Raw genomic sequence first — 17,285 nt, forward strand, 5'->3', positions numbered from 1 at the left:
TGTGTGTGTGTGTGTGTGTGTGTGTGTGTGTGTGTGTGTGTGTGTGTTTAACTTGGAGGTTTTCAGGGTCTCTAGCCCCTGGGACAGTGACTGTTCGTTCTCACTGGGGTTGATTGTGCCTTTTCAGTGCTATTGTATAGGACTGTGCCTTTACCCTATGGGGCTCAGGTCAGTTGAAAGGGACCAGTCTAATCCTAGTTGGGGAAGGCACTCTCATACTCCGTCCTAAGCCGCCCACCCATATGCACTGCCACTGCCGCCCACCCTGAACTGGGAGGGAACATCCGGCCCCAGATACTGCAGGCTCCCACAGAAGGGACAGAAGGTCACGGAACAGGAGCCCCATTGTGGATTCCAGGCCTGCAGCATTTGGGGTGGAGGCTGGTGCTGACCTGGATGGAGGGAGATGGGCCCAAAAGTCCCAGCAGAGGTGGGGCTGATGATGAGGCTCCCAGCAGCCACTTCTATCCTGTATATGCCATCAGCCCTGGTTCCAGCCCTTCCTTCCTTCCTCCCTCTCTTCCTTCCTTCCTTCCTTCCTCCCTTCCTTCCTCCCTACCTTCCTCCCTCCCTCCCTTTTCTATAAATTAAACCCAGGAATTCTCATTATAGGCAGGGATTTACAATTGAGCCATAGTCCAGTCCCTTAGTTGGGAATTCTAACCACTGAGCCACAACCCCAGCCCCTCACTGGGGGATTCTAGGCAGGTGCTCTACCACTGAGCCAAGCACCCAGCCCTCTGTGCTTTTCTTGAGACAGGGTCTCAGTTAAGTTACTCAGATTGGCTTTGAACCCACTCTCCAGCCTAGGCAGGCCTTGAACTCCTGCTTCAGCCTCTCAGTTGCTGGCTGGGATAATGCCTGTGCCCTGCCTATTGCGCTCAGCATGTGCTGTCTGACCCCGAGAGCTAGCTGGGTTTCTCCAGGCCCTGCTGTGGAGGCTGGAGAAGGAGGTCCCATGGCCTGTATAGTGGAGTATTTGCTCTGGACAGAGGTGAAGCTTTTCCTGTCTACATTACATGGGATTGCCAAGGGGTCAGGCAGGGGTTGGGGTTGCCAAGGGGTCAGGGTCAGGTCAGCTCTGAGCCATCATTTGACCTGGCTGCTTTGTTGCAGAAGGAGATCCATCACTCAGTCTCTAACATGCAGTAAATAGCTCAGCCCAGAGCTCCTCTGGGTCAGACTCCAGGCTGCCAGAAGGAAAGTGCCCCCAACTCTGGTAGGGTCTGGAGCTGTGTTCTAGGGAAAGTCCCAGCTGGGCTCCATCAGGTGGCTCATGTGAAGATTTCAGAGAAGGTGGCCAGGCTGGCTTTAATCCTGAAGGAGCAGGTGTCATGGTCGCTCCTCTGGTTGAAGGGCTTGAGGTCTGAGGGGCAGCAAGGCAGAAGATGCCTATCAAGCTGTGGGCCATCACATCTGACATCTCTCTCTTTCCACTGCTATGTGTGGGGAGCCTCAGGCAGGCGGGACAGGGCTCCTTCTGCCTTTGAGACATGGTCCTGACTTCCCTCCTCAGTGGATGTCTGTGGGACACTTGGGGAGCCAGAGCATAATGCCCTCATGGTCAGATTAAAGGATTGTCCTGGGAAGGCCCCAGGTGTCTGGGCCTGTGCTGTGTGGTCTAGCTTCCAGGCCAGTAGAAAGCAGAGAAGAGTGAGGGGCCGTGCGGCCGACCGGCAGGAGAGACTGTGCCCTGTGTCCTCTGAGTCAGCAGTGGCTTTTGTCACAGATGCCACTTTCCTAAGGCTGGAGTAGTCAGGACAAGCCCTCCGTCCCGCAGGGAGCGGCCTGGCGAGGTGGCCCTCTGGGCTGGACCTGAGGGAGCTCTGGAATGCTTGTGGTGCACTGTAGGGCCTTCTGGGACTTTACGGTCTCATTTTCTACGTTCGTGGATGCGGTTTTGAAAATTTAGTATTCGTAACATGTTCTCTGGGGTGGGGGGAATGTAGCTATTTCCTGGCCAGACAGAGGTGGCAGAATGGCTGGAATCCTCGCATTCCCGAGGCAGGTGCTCTCGTAAACCACCGTTTGTTTCCGTCTGATAGCCACAGGCCTGTCTGGGAGGATGGGTACTCCCCAGCCGGAGTGGCTCATCAGCCGCCCCTCACACAGGGGACCCCTAGGCCTGGTGGGCAAGGTGGTACCTGACCTGGAGCCAGGGGCTGGTCAGGCTGGAGGGCTGTAGCTAAAACCAGATCCCTCCTGACACCTGGGTTCTGGGCCTCGTCAGTCCACCTGGTCCTCACTTCAGATGCTGTGGTGACAAGGGCAGAGCACGCCCCTGCTTGTGTCTGCGGCCATGGTCTCTCTCAGGCCCGGGTTTGAGTAGGTAGTCTTGAAGTTTGCTGGATCACCAGCGACTACGGACATCTTTGGAGGTGGGGACTGGCAGGGGTACAGCACCGCCGCCCACAGCTCCCCTTGGGACTGGCTGATGTTTTTCCTTTGGGAAAACTCTCCTTTCCTCCTACCCCAGGGCCTTCAAGGGAGGGACAACGGGTTGCCCTTCTGTTCCCTGAGACAGTGTGAGAGCACATTTCATAACTTAGGGACTGGAGGTTGCCTGCTTCTGGGACATGCTGACTTTTGGAATAGAGTTTGGGACTGATTTTTAGTAAGGAGCCTGTGTGAGTATTGACTCGTGTTGAAGCTGTCTCCTGTAGGGTAGCCCTGTCCCATTTTGGGGTGATTCTTTAATGTTGTGGCTTTTGTTGTTTTTGTTTTGTTTTTGTTTTTGTTTTTTGACACATGGTCTTGCTCTATAGCCAGGCTGCCCTGGAACTCAGTATATAGCTCAGGCTGGACTAGAAGCAATCCTCCTGCCTCAGCCTACCAAGTGCTGGGCTTCCAGGCTTGCCCACCATGCCGGCTTCTTTCATGAGATACCTGGGTGGGTGTGACCACTGTCCTCATTCACAGGTCAGGTTGAAGGTATCTGGACAGCAGAGCCCAACTACCCCTTAGATGGCCCTTGCTCAGGCTAGCCCAACTACACCTCAGATGCCCCTGCCCTGGCTAGCCTAGCACCCCACCAAAGCAAGACCCCTGGGCAGAAGCCTGGCACACAGCTCCATTTTTATAGCTCTCAGGTCAAGACCTTCCTTGCTTTCATTGTCCCTAGTTACTGTCCCTCCTGCTTCCTGACGTAGCGAAACCTCCTGGGCTGGCCCTTGACCCCTGACCCCTGGCCCCACGCCCTACACGTTGAGCTCATACTTGGCAGACTGTGTTCACACCTGAGGCACCCATTCTACTTCACACGCCCGTGGGGCACCTGGCACCCTTTGCACCCATGTTAACCATTAATGGAGCCAAGTTGGTAGCCACAGCAGAGCCTGGCCGAGACTGGTGCTCTGAAGCAGCTGCCTGGCCTGGGTGCATAGCTCACCCCTGCTTGGGTCCTCTTGGCTCCTGAGCTTCAATAGCCTGGGGAGAGCAGTGGAGAATGTTCCCCTACTCCAAACGCCCTCAGTCACTCTGGGTGGGCCAAGCATTGTCCCACCACTGCATACCAAGAGGCTGCCACCTCTAGGTGCCCTGGGCCACCCAGGTTGGGTTCAGCACCGTTACAGCCTCAGTTTCCCTGGTGTATGGTGAGAGGTGAGGTAGAAGTCCCTTGGGGCCGTGCTGGCAGGTGGACACGGCTTCGGCAGCAATTGTATGCTGTTCTGCAGGGCTGGGAGAGTGCCTGTCCTCTGGTACATGTTCCAGGTGGCATCAAGGTTGGCACAAGCCGCCAGCCATGCTCTCCGGGTCACCTCAGGAGAAGCCTTGCTGTGCCCAAGTTTTCTATCCACAGAGGTGACAATCCCGCCTCCTCCCTGCCTGGCCAGGAGGGTTATATGAGTGCTGGTGTCTGGACTCTGTGACAGGAGGCCTGGGGAGTTCTCTATGCAACATCAGGCTGGAGTAGAGCAGGGTACAAGGCCTCCCGGCTGCAGCTCTTGGTGGTGGTGTGGTGTTTGGGGGCGGGGTGTTAAGCAACTGCTGTATGAGCGTGCGGTGGGAGTGGAGTCGCAGTCCTGTGCTGGGAGCTGTGTACAGCGAGCGCATCCATGTCTGTGTGGTGGAGTTGCACACTATGAATGTGACAGCCTGGAGGGCCCAGCATCCGAGCAGGAATACTATGGAAGGCTTTGCCTGGGAGTCTAGAGTCCAGGACCACCTGATGTATTGCCTATCTCTCAGAGACTGTGGGTTGGGAGGGAAATGACCTTCTGAGTGAGTCCCCTCCCTCGGCAAGCTTTGTAGCCACACTGCCGTCTCTAGCCGAGGCTCTGTTTTCTTCACTGAGGCCGCACCCACCAGAGTGGTGCTATGCTCTGCCATCCTGTGCCCAGCAGCCCCACCCCCCTTTCTTTGATGACACCCTTTAGGTCTTTTGGGCACTTATGGGCCTCGTGTATATCAAGCTGGCCTCAGCACTCTGTTGCCAAAGATGAGCTTAGTTTCCATTCCTCCTGGGTCCTGGGATTGCAGGCTTGTGCCGCCACATTCAGTTTACACATCGTTGGGGGTAGAGCTCAGATTTGTGGATGCTAAGGCAAGCGCTCTGCCAGCTGAGCTGCAGACCTTGCTGCGTATCCCAGGCTGGTCCTGAGCTTATGAGTGCTGGCGTGGCAGCTGTAGGCTCAGCATCGACGAGGGTTCATTTCCAATGGAAGCAGGCCTGAGCTCAAGGGATGACGCCTCAGGAAGGGTTTGGGGTGAGCGAGGTATGCCCCCCTCGGGCACACAGTATTGACACTGGCTTTGTTCCCTTGGCAGGTGGCCAAAGTGGAGTATGTCAGGAAGAAGCCAAAATTGAAAGAGGTCCAGGTGAGGTTAGAGGAACACCTGGAGTGTGCATGCGCGACCTCCAACCTGAACCCGGACCATCGGGAGGAAGAGACGGGTGAGTGGCCTGTACTGGTTATTTGCTCTCCGGGGTCCTGAGGGAACTGGGGCGCTGGGCTTAGCCAAGTTAGTCACAGAGTGATGGGAAAAGTTGCAGGCCTGGAACTCCCAGCTGTCCCCACTGGCCTGCAGATCTAGAATCAGGTTAGCTGTGTCTTCCGGGGACCACATTCGGATGGGACAGTAGACGCTGGATTGAGGCTGTGCCCTGCTGTCTGGGGTCTCGACCTTCATCCCACCAGCATGCCTGAGCCTTACCAGCCGTCAGGCAGTCCAGGTGCAGAGAAAGACCCGGAAGTGTCTGCACCAGCGTGGATCGGGCTTTCTTTCTGAAAGATAACCACCTCCAGTATTTATTGCTGTGGCTTCCCTCCCTACGTCCTCCGGAGGCCACTTACCTTCCCTGCCCTTTCCTTGACAGGAAGGCGTAGGGAATCAGGTAAAAAGCGGAAAAGAAAAAGGTTAAAACCCACCTAAGGCGGCCAACCAGGTAGGCCCTGCCCGCCGGGTGCGCTGGGGGACTCCCTCGCAGGGCTGGGACACAATCAGATCAGTGAAATCAGCTTCCGTGGGCCCTGATTGGCTCGGGGCTCTGTGTGCTTCCGGGGCTGCTGGGCCGGGTCTCCTCGCAACTACAGCTTTGCCGGTCTCTTGGTCATTGATCAGGCACACCCAAGTGCCCCATGGCGGGTAGGGTTGGGGGCTCTGCTGGAGTTATGGGGTGAGGGGCTACCCACTGCGCTGACAGATGAAAGCACCAAGGCTTTTCCAGATGACAGGAGGCTCCATGGATCTGAAGAGCTTTAAGCAGGCAGGGCAGTTGGCTTCTGTAACCAGGAGCAACATGAGGAAAGGAGGTGGAGGTTAACAGTCTGTGTAAAACCAGGAGGGGTGGCCGCAACAGGTGTCATTGGCCCTTTCTATTTGGTCCTGTGGATTCTGTGTTCAGAATGACCCTCAGGACCCACAGTGGCTGCTAACACAATCTAAGCTGGAAGAGTCATGTCGGGTAAAGAAGGGCTGGCTGGAGGGCCTCTTAGGAATGCTTGTTCCAAACCCACCCAGTGACGCCTGTTTTTCCCCGGAAGTGTAGGGAATGTAGGTGAGGTATGTCATTTTTCAGACCTGTCCTGAGTGGCGGCTTGTCTGGCCCAGAGGGCTGGAGCCTGTCTGGCTGAGCCCTCCCTCCTGGCACACGGGACTTAGGGGCATCCAAGACAAACAGTTATTCTGGGCAAGAGAGTCCTCAGAGATAGGGTGTCTGAGAGTCCTGGCACCCACTGGACTGTGGCTGGGGATGCCTGTCTTGGGCATGTGGCTCCGATGGGCCTGCTGCTGACAGAGACCCCTTCCAAGTGAGAGGCAGGTGTTCCGAGGCTGCCTGTGTCCAGCTGGCAGCCTGTCTCCAGGCTGGGAGTGAAGGCCTTGTTGGTTCTTTATGGAACTGGGGTGTAAAAGTTTGTGATAGCTGGTGTCTACTCATCAGCACCAAAAAAAATAAAATCATAGATCTGCTTAGTCATGGAGACCCACACACAGGGTGGCTAGTGGCATCTATTCTACCTGTTACTTCGTGGCCCAAATTGTCTGCCAACCTCTGATAAGCACAAGCCATAGGCCAGAAGAAAGGAAGATAGAGAAAAGGGCAAAAGGAACTTTCTATGCCTCAGTTTCTGCATCTTTGCAATGGGAGCATGGGTTCTTCTGTGAAATGCAACCAGCCTAGTCCTCATTCTTAAATTGGGAAAATTTGATTGAACTGGAAATTTTGATTTTGTTTTCTCAATTACACATCAAGTTCTTTTCTTAAGACATAAGTTGTGTGGGGCTAAGCCGCCCTGGTGTTTTTTGCTGGTGATCATAGCCTCAACTCTTACTGTCTTCCCACAGATGTGAGGTGAGATGAGCCGGCGCCCTCTCCCGGGACACGGATGTTCGTGGCGTGTGACATTCCTGAACATACTATGTATGGTGCTTCATTGCCAATGTGCGTGCGGTCTTTGTTCTCCTCCGTGAAAAACTGTGTCCGAGGACAAAGAGACAGTGACCGTTTGTTCAGTGTGACATCAAAGCAAGTACTGTAGCACTCGGAGAGACAGTGAGAAAGCTTCCTTGTCACAGAGAGCGAAAACAAAACCACAAAAAAGAAAAAAAAAATTAAAAAAAAAAACCAACAACAAAAAACCCCCACCACAAGAAACGAAAAAGACTGAGGAGGGCAGCGGAAGGGCTGCTCTGCGGGACTGAAGCTGTCGCCACCGCCCTGGACTCTGCCCATGGGCACAGGTGCTTTCGCTGAGGACACCCGGGGCCAGGGAGGCTGCCTGCTGGCTCCGAGAGGTACAGGAAGCTGAGCAATGGGAGATGTCCGTGGGCCTGTCCGCCACCTTGCTTGAGTCTGCCTGAGACTGATGGCCTTACGTGGAATTCCTCTTTCCTTGTTTTTTTTTTTTTTTTTTTTTTTTTTTTTTTTTTTTTTTTTTACATCATAAAGTGATTAAGCTTCTTTTTATTCTTGCCTAGTTTGTTTTTTTTTCTTTTCGTTTTTTTGTTTTTTTTTTTTTTTAATCTGTTAGATGACATTTTTTGTCGATAACACGCACGAGGCTGCTGAAAGTTGGGACAGCGAGACGGTTATTTTTTCCTAGCCAAACTAATGAGGTGTATTAAAATAAACATGGTATACCTACCTGTACATTTCTGACGCGCCTCTGGCTTCCTGTGTTTCTCAGCCCCTTAACGTTATCTTCTGGCTTGAGTCATGCGAGAGAACTAGGTGGGAGTCATTTCAGTTCTGCGCCCTCCCCCACGGCCGTCCCCCTCCCCATTGCTAAACAGCTTCTATGGCAGTGTGGGGACTCAACTGAGATTACTCTTTAGTAAGTGGTTGGGTTGCACTGTTAAACAGAATTGTGTGCACGTGGTTTCCTTGTTTTGTTTTGTTTTGTTTTTGTAAAGGTGAACTTTGTATTTTTAATATTATCAGTTTATATACCTGAGAGCCTGCTATATATTTTTTTTTTTTTAATTTTGAACTAAAAGGAGAAAAAAAAAAAAACAACAAACTTACTGCATATCACATGCATGCTGTGGTCCTGTTTTTCTAGTTGCTTCTTGATTTGAGGGTGTGAAAACCTGGGCATCAGAGAATCAGGGTTGGAGAAGTGACAGGCTCTCTGGCCTAAGTTCCTTAGTGGAATGGACCAGAGCAGAGGGGACCTTCCTACCTGCAAGCCTGAGCACCCTCTACAGAGCCAGATGTGCGCCAGCCAGCTGGGAGCTTGGACTCAGTCACTGGGCGGTCAGATGGGCACCCTGGAGCCTGTGGCTCAGTGGCCATCAGATGTCCCTGTTGCTCATGGCCAGTGCGTCCCCCTGGGAGGTGTGAGGAATGTGTCAGCTCTCCCTTCCAGTGCTTCAGATGGACACTACCCAGGTGACCAGCACATCTCAGGGGCTGGAGGATTGTGCTGCAGGCCAGGCCTTCAGCACTCCAGGCTGATCTGTGGGGAGTCGTGCCACAGCCCAGTGTTGGGGCTCTTAAATCGGGAGTCAGAAGCCTGGTGCTCATGGGAAATCCCATAGGCTGTGAAGCCTAGAAGCCCTTAATGGCAGCAACTGGCCTGTGGGCCTGTTTCGTGGTATTTATTCAATCCTGCAGACAAGGGCCCTGGATCTGCACCCCACCCCCACCCCCCACCCCCACCCAGGTGACCTGTGCTGCCTTGGAGGGGTGAGTGGCGTGCCTTGTCCCATGCTGGCCTTGATGGGGCACCTGGCTGTTGCCTGCCTCTCCCTAAGCCCCATCAGTGTGTGGGCTGAGCGTCAGGGCTCTCCTGTGAATTGCTCAGCTTTTGGGTTTCCTGCTGTTAACTTGCATCATCCAGCTGCCTTGATGGTTCCTGTGATCTTGAACGTTGATGGGTCTTCCTGTGACCTTGAGATTTCCTCCAGTGACCTTAGCTCTCTTCCTGTGAACCCAGTGACTAGATTTCGTTCCATTAACTTGATGTGTCCCCAGTGACCTTGATAATTCCATGACGTTGAGGTCTCTTCCAGAACTGTGACCTTGGGTGATCTGTACTGTAACCTTGAGCTTTGGGTTATGACTGATTGCTTCCTGTGTAGACATGACTTTTATATTTCTGTGACTTTGAACCCTTCCTCCCACAAACCTGTGACCTCGAGTATTCTTTTTGAAGTCCATGACCTTGAACCTTCAGGATCTTCCTTTGACCTTAAAATTTCCTCTTGTGGGCTTGAGGTTTCTTCAAGGTCTATGACCTTAAACACTCCAAGACCTTTCCCCCTGTGCTGTGTGGTCTTGGTATTTTTTCCTGAGTTGTGACCTTGAGGTTTTCTATGAGCCTATGACCTTGAGTTTTGTGCCATGACCTTTAGGTTTCTTTTCTATGAGCCCTGTGGCCTGTCTCTGCCCCCACTGTGTTATAAGGCAGAGTTGTTGGCAGACGTGGTGTTCCAGATGGGTTCTCTTGTCTTCTGTGGCTTTGGGATGTGTCACATCTGTCCCCATCAGCTGGCACAGAGCTCCTCCATAGAGACAGGCTCCTACACTGGAGTCCCCACATTTCCTTGTTTCTGAAGCTTGTTTGTGACACTCGCTCTTCCCCTTGCTGGAATCCTCTTTGTGTCTCTTCTCCCTGGTCCTCTGGTCTGTGGGTGGGCTGGACTGTGGTGACAGGAGTAGCCTTTAGCTGACCAGACCCAGCTCTTACAGCAACAGGTTCAGCTGGACCACATCGTGGGTTCTCTAGAGCGGTCCCATAGTTAAAGACTGTTTGGAGGGCCATATTCAATAAAGGTATTAGGCCTTCATCTTCACTGTCATTGGCTCCAAAAGTGCCCTGCCACCCTTGTTCTTGTCTGCATGTTTTTCTGGGAATTCTGGGGATGAGAACTTGGCTTTGGTTGAGAGTTGCTGTTTTAAGGATTGGAGCTATACCCCGAACCCTCTAGGAGACTTCCTATACGGACATCGTGAGGACACAATTCTAGGGGCAGCAAAGGGGAATAAGCCTTGCTTCCTCTCCTGTTCAGTGTGCTCTCTGGGGGCTGTGGCTCCTGTGAGGATTTGTTGGACCATGTAGCTTCAGTATAGGGCCCTGGACCCTAGGGTCCAGCCAGAGTCACTTCACATGGGGCAATGCTTCAATTTCCTGGGGCCAGGGAGGCAGAGGCTCCCGGCAAGCAGCCTCAGCTTATTCCCCTTTGCTGCCCCTAGAATTCCCAGAAAAACATGCTCTAGAGAACCCACGATGTGGTCCAGCTGAACCTGTTGCTGTAAGAGCTGGGTCTGGTCAGCTAAAGGCTACTCCTCCCCAACCTTCCAGAGAGCTGTACCTTTGGGTCTCCATAATAGGTTTCAGCACCCAAGCTGTATGTCTAACTAGGAGCCATGTTGTGATATTTTGTTTTTGGCTCTGATTATAAAATTAAAAATAGTTTTATTCTCTCAGAAGAATGTTGGGTTCAACAAAAATCTAGATAGGTACATAAAGGCAAGCTTCAGGAGGTTGTGGGCGTGACCAGTCTCATTCCCACTGGGTGCATGGCTGTGACCTCAGGCTAGGTAGGGTCTTCTCCAGCAGGTCAGTGTCCTCGGGAATGAGAAGAAGGTGGTCCTTTCATACACCAACGTAGAAGCCATGGGGCTGAAAGGACCTAGGAGGGACCCAGTTGCATGAGGAGTTACGTTCCCAGCAGCAGCATCCTTTGACTGGCTAGAACTTTTTCCCCATCACCATAATCATAAATGATGGTGCCTTCAACATGGCTGCCAAGACTTCATGAGCCTATGGGAAGCTTGGAGAGGAAACGTGCTGTTAGAGCCCCCTACCCTGGCTGCTCAAGACTCACATGGACCCATTCCAGGCTTCTATGCTTGGTTGGCACCATGGCCACTGTGGGTTCATTGTGGCTTTCTGGGCTATGGATTCCTGGAGGACACGAAGACATGCTGAGAGGGTAGAGTAAGGGCTACCGCAGTGTCTGTTTCTGCCCTGAGCTGGAGCTGCCTCTGCTCCCACTGACAGCCTCCCTCTAGCCTCGTGGCTACCCCACAGCACCGTGCCTCTGAGATGGGTATTCCCACCTGGCTCCAGACTCCCTGCGTTCAGACCTTTCTCCACAGACTGCTTTGAGCTTGGGTTATGCCTAAGAATAGTAAGCCTTCAGGGGGTGGCCGTGTCTCTACAGAGGGGTGTACACCTTGCGGTGTTCTCCCAATCTTTCCCAGTTGTCATAGAGGCCAAAGAGAAAGTAGGTCACTTGTGTGCCCCAACTTCTTGCCTATCCATCTAGAGCTCTGGTTTCTGCTGGACACATGGCCCCGCAGTGCCCATACCTGCTTCTCCCCTACCTCTGAACATCCCAGTGCACCCCAGGACGGCTCTAAGGAAGCTGTGGAAAATCAAGGGACCATGAGGGTCCCTGTTCAGAGATGGGAGATGCTTTACAGGCCTCCTGGGGTGCACTGGCCTCCAAAGCACAGGCTAAAGGATGGGTAAGTGGTTCTCACTGGAGAAAGATCCCAGCAAGAGGAAGGAGTTTCAGCCTGGGAAACCCGAGTCAGCTTCTGAGGAGTCTCAGAACTGTCTACCCAAGGGCAAAAAAAGGGTATTTATATACCATTTGGCATGCAGGCTTTGGTGAATTCAGCCTTGTGGTTTCCCTCAGTGTGCTGGTCCAGCTGAGGCAGAAAACTGGGGAAACCCAGTGGCTGGCTCTCTGGCTGTGACAGTGGAGTGGGGAAAGTACCCTGAGGCCCAGGAGCCATCCAGAAGATGATTAACATCGCCTTGAGTGTGTGTGTACTCTGCTGGGCCCTGTATGAGCCTTCAGGCCACACGGCTGACACAGCTGCCCCTTACTTAAAGACTGTAGTCCACCTGTCCCCTCTCCACAAAGCAGCCAGATCACAGACCTTGCCTCTACAGGCCACAGCCCCACTGAGGTTATTGATGGTTCCTCTCAATCAATAACCAGGAACCTCTCCAACTCCATGTTTGCCCCAGCCCTTGTCAACCCTATCAGATGGCTTCTCTTTGGCAGGACAGTCAGTGATAAAGCAGGAATGGGAGCTGATGGCTTGTGGTGCAAGCCAGGCAGATAGGGTCCTTTACAAGACACGCCCACATCATGGACTGACTGGAGCACCCTCCCTCCCTGACTCTTCCCCATTCCACTCACCCACCCATTCCTCTGTGCTTTCCCAGGGATGCTGCTGTGGTTAAGCTTGGCTGTGAGGCTCTGGGCAGATCTAGTCTGAGACAGGGACCAGCCACCTCTAACTTGAAGATCTTAACTTGGGTCAGGGAAGCAGGTATCTGGGAGCCACTGGCTCACCTCCATCTTCAGGACAGGACAAGAGAACTCTGTATAAGCCTGAACTTACTGTGACCTCAGGTGATATCACTGTGACCCGACCTTGAATAAACTTTCTTTCTGACCTCAGGACACCCTATTGTGACCTTAAGCAAACACACTGTGACCTCAGGTGACACTGACTTTGGATGGCTTCACTGTGACTATAGATGACATTGTAACGTTGGGCAGCTTCACTGTTTGATCCTGGCCGCCTCTCTGTGACCTTAGGTGACATCACTGTGAACTTCTGTGAACTCACCTTCTCTTATTTCATTGTGGCTTTGGGCATCTCTTGGATGACCGTGCTGTGACCCGGGTTGGATTATCTACTGTGGTAAATGTGCTGCTGGGTTTGTCCAGAGAGGATGCTGAGCAGGTTGATGGGTCTTCATCATGAGAGAGCATAGGGAGGCAGGAGAGGACCTTGCCTCAGCCCTTGTGACCCTACGCTTCCTCTAGGACAGGTTTGGCTAGTCAGCTTTCAGAGAGAGGGTTCTGGAAGTTTCTTCACGAAGCATCCCTCAGTGTCTTGAGCCTCCTCTCTTCCTCCCCCTCCCCCTCTGCCCTGTTTGTTGTATTAGCACTAGAACTTTTGGGAGGAAGGGCTGGGATTTCCCCCAGCATCTCTGAATAAACTCTGGTCCCAAGAGCCAAGTGTACTGGCAGCCAGGTTCTTATTCCTGGGAGTGGCCTTCAGCATTCTTCATAGTTCTGATTGGCCCTGGATGGGAGCCAGATCGAGCTTGGCCTGGGAGGTGACCATAGTATGCAAGAAGCCTGCCACCTGCCCCCAAACCCCCAGTTGCCTGAGTCCACCCTCTCCCTGCAGGCACTCAGACGAAGAAAATCATAAGAGTTCTACAGAATAAAACAACCACTGTTTCCAGCCAGGCCTTTGAGTCCCTAAAAAATGTGGAGTATTCGTGACTTGGCCCCTAGCCTGCAGCGTTCCTTGGAGGGCTGACCGGAGAACTTCCCTGCCACGCACCAGGCATCTGTCTCCACAGTGCTTGTGGCCCAAGGCCCCTGCCGCTGAGGTGCCCCTTCTGCCTGCTGTGCTGGGACAGGTGCTCAAAGTCCCTGCGCTAGGGAAGCACGGCCCCGAAGGCCTGGATTCAGGGTGTAGAAGGAACACACAGACAGAAACTTCTCCACTTCACCCCAGCCTCTTTTGGGGCAATCCTTGCTGTTCCTGCAAGACCCTTGTGCTGTGCCAGTTTGGGGTGGCCTGCGAGTGTTTTTTGCTGGCAAGGATCAGCTGGCACTCTGGCCTGTTCGAAGAGTTTCCTCTGGAGCCCTTACTTCTGAAGCCTATTGTCTTAGCCTAGCCCTGCAGGCCCCCTGGCACTGTGGGCGACTGGAGATGGGCAAGCAGCCCACACACAGCTGGCTACACCCAGCCAGGAGTTTGAAGTCTTGCTTGGTCCCCAGGGCCTGGGCCATTCTCCAGAGCAAGCAGCCCCTGCAGACTTGCTGGGATTTGATCTCACAAAGGCAGGACTGTGTGGGGAAGGAAAGACTCTGACTTAGACACATTGTGAACCCTACATGACCCCAGAACCACTTTCATCTTTTGTTAAGGCAGGCCCTTGGCTATCTCTCAGGTCGTCTAGACCTCCAGAGCCCAGTCCTGGGGCTGCTCAGAGGATACTGCCCCTTCCCCTGCTAGCAGGAACCATCTAGGCAGCAGTACTTTCCCAGAATGCCCAGGGCTCAAGGGTGGAGGAGCCATACACTGGACCCTGTAAAGAACTAAGGTTGATGGTGTCTGGGTTTCAAGAGGTTCATCTACCATTCATCATCTTTCCGGTGATCCAGGCACTCTCCATCTGTCTATCCACCAACCATCCATCTGCCATCTTCTTTACATCCATCTACCCTCTACCCACCCACCATCCACCCACCTATCCATCTAGCTACGTCTTCCTACCATCTATCTATCCATCCACCTACCTACTTAACCACTTTCTCAACCTGCCACCTAGCTATAAATCTATTCGCTCACTCATCTTTCTACCATCTACTCATTTACTATCCATCCGCTTATCCATCTATCCACCATCCATCTGTCTACCACTCTTCTACTCCTCTAGCCATCAGCTACCCATTTATTCTACCAGTACACCATCCATCCTTCTACATTCATCCACCCATCCTTCCATCTACCCATCCATTACCCACCCATCCATTCACTCACCCATTCATCCACCCCATCCATCCATTCATCCATCCATCCATCCATTCATCCATTCATCCATCCATCTACATATCCATTCACCCACCCATCCATCCATCCATCTATCTACCCATCCATCCATCCATCCATCCATCCATCCACATATCCATCCACCCATCCATTCATCTATCCATCCATCCACCCAACCATCCATACATCCACCCATCCACATATCCATCCATCCACCCATCCATCCACCCATCCATCCATCCTCACATACATTCATCCACCTATCCATCCATTCACCCATCTATTCATCCACCCATCCATCCATCTACCCACCCATTCATCCACCCATCCATCTACCCACCCATTCATCCACCCATCCACCCACCCATATACCCATTTATCCATTCACTCACCCATTTATCCATTCATCTATCCACCAACCATCGAACCATTCACCTACACACCCTCCACTCACTCAACCATCCACCCACCACTCACTCATTGATACTCATCCGTGCACCTACCCACCCTCCACCGTACCCTTAGTGCTTTCTAATGCCATTCCAGTACGGCTGAAGAACATAACTGCATGAGTTGACTCTTTTCAAATATTAAGACTTGTTTAGGGCCTAGCATATTGTCCATGGTATGGAAATTCCACAAGCTCTTGAGGAAATGCAAAATATTCTTTTGTTGAGGTTCTACGGGAACACATAGACACACACACACACACACACACACACACACACACACACACACACACCCTATATGTACACAGACAACACATGGGCATGGATACAGAGGCAGGCTTTCGCCTCTCACCAGGTGAGGACTCTCAGGAATGCTCGCGGATGCTGCTTGTGGCCCTACGTTCTGTTGTCTTGCAGTTGAGCGCCCCTGCGCACATTTGTGTGCATCTACAGCTTTTCTGCACTAAGAGAAAGAATCTTCTAGGTTATTAAATATTATATTCCTCAAAACCGAATCCCTGGCCTAACAGCCCTGCCACCCGCTACATGGCAACATGCCTGGGCTGGCGGGACTGTGTGTCTGGTCCCAACCCCTTCACATTGTGGCAATGTGGGTTCTGACATGCCTCAGCCCGCCACCTCAGTCGCATGGGTTGGGAACAGCCCTCACTTCCTGCCACAGCCATGTTGTATACCCAGCAGCTCTGTACCTGGCCTTTGGGCAGTGTGGGGGAGGAGTCTTACCTACTTGGGATTGGATCTCCTTCTTACCAGGGGGTTTGGTCAGTGAAGTGCCCTCAGGGCCGAGGAGAGGGCTCAGTCAGCGAGGTGTGTGCTGCCTGAGGATCCCTAACACCCACATAAAAAGCCAGGTATCACCAGGTAACCCCAGAGCCGCGCAGATGCTGTCAGGAAGCTCCGAGGAGTCTGGCTGGCAGCCAGCCTAGCTGAATAGATGGGGTCCAGGTTGAGACCCTTCCTCAAAAAAAATGAAGGTGGCGAATGATAGAGGAAGATTTCTGATGTCAATGCTGGCACCCGTACGACGCTTGAGTGGGCACCTACATAGGCATGCACACCCATTAACACACATACAGGCAGAGGCACATAGCGGTACACTAATAGGTGGATGGGACCCTTGGCGAGGGCTTTGGCTGACCCCCGGGGGAACCAGGCCTGTGCTGTCATTTTTAAAGGTGAAGGGGGTCTCCCCATTTCACACCTTTGAGCCCCTGTTGCCTGGGGGAGGGGCTTTGGTGCAGAAGTCTACAGACCAGGACCTTAGTGGGTCTCTATTCCCAAGGGATGCCTACCTGAAACCAAGATCCCTTTCTCTCCCTTCCTTATCCCTACCCCATTCCCACATCTATTGTTTTGGAGTAAAATAAAAAAGGGGGACCTGGAGCCGATTAGAGAAATAGGGGCACCTGGCGACTGACCAGGACCTCAGGGCCTCTTTGTGAAGGGATGGCACTGAGCCCTGCCTGCAGCTAGAGAGGAGTCTGTTTACCTAATACGGAGATGGGGGGGTTGGGAGGGTGGGGGCAGGGAGATTGGCAAACAGCCCTGGGCTGCTAGCCACCCCACAGCAGCCTGGGTGGCGTCCAGGGGCCCCTCAGACCTGCATACCTTCCTCCCAGGATGCGGCCCCCCTCCCACCTTTTAAAGACTGCCTGGCGGTGACCCTCAACAGAAGGAAATCCCTAAAGCAAACCTTCCAAGGGCTTGGTGGGAAACAAGCCTGGTAGAGATTGGGGGCGGGATGGGGATAGGGGATGTCAGGCCTCAGAAGTGACCAGCTGGAGGGTCCCTTGCCCCGCTCCAAGCTCATTCCTGAGCTATCTTTGCTACTGGAGAAGTGCCAGAGGAATGCACCAAGAATCCCACAGGGAGGACTTCCCATCCCGTCCAGGCAGGGTCCTGGGCCAGAGACAGGCAGGGACTTGCCTGAGGATACACAGTGCAACCACAGGGATTCCAGAGGGTAGTAGGGCCCCCTAGAAGCTTACTCCATTTTGGGGTCCCCTCAGATCTCAGCGGACGATGTAACCTGGATTTAGGTGGAGGAGGGCAGGGAGCAGGGCAGGTGCTGTTGGAAGCGGAGATGGACTCTTCTGTGCTGCCTTACAAGCAGCCTGAAGGACACCCTCAGGGAAGAGCATGCTCCGCTCATCCTCTGATGCGTCTTGGAATTCTGGCATTTCCCCCTCAAAATCTGGCCTAGTTATGCTTGAGAGCTCCTGACCCCAGAACACTTTTATTTATGACAGAAAATCCGTCTCCATGGCAACACCTTAGGAAGCTGCAGCCTCAGATCATAACTTCCCGAGCAAGAAAGGCAATCAGGA

General features: G+C 53.0%; 1 protein-coding gene across 2 annotated transcripts in view; it reads left to right on the top strand.

Annotated features, from left to right (window-relative positions):
- The window catches only part of Pdgfa (platelet derived growth factor subunit A), a 20,054-nt gene extending 12,463 nt beyond the window's left edge, over nt 1-7,591 (top strand). The window contains exons 6-8 of one of the 2 annotated variants that reach the window (XM_055598632.1): nt 4,768-4,894; nt 5,318-5,386; nt 6,787-7,591. In XM_055598632.1, coding sequence (XP_055454607.1) covers nt 4,768-4,894; nt 5,318-5,373 — 183 coding nt within the window. In that variant the 3' untranslated portion in view covers nt 5,374-5,386; nt 6,787-7,591. The remainder of the gene's footprint in view (nt 1-4,767; nt 4,895-5,317; nt 5,387-6,786) is intronic. The other variant, XM_055598633.1, reaches the window with a different exon arrangement.
- Nucleotides 7,592-17,285: the final 9,694 nt, after the last annotated feature.

The sequence above is a fragment of the Psammomys obesus genome, unplaced genomic scaffold, assembly GCF_907164565.1.
Source record: "Psammomys obesus unplaced genomic scaffold, mPsaObe1.curated_primary_1811, whole genome shotgun sequence".
NCBI classification, from domain to species: domain Eukaryota; kingdom Metazoa; phylum Chordata; class Mammalia; order Rodentia; family Muridae; genus Psammomys; species Psammomys obesus.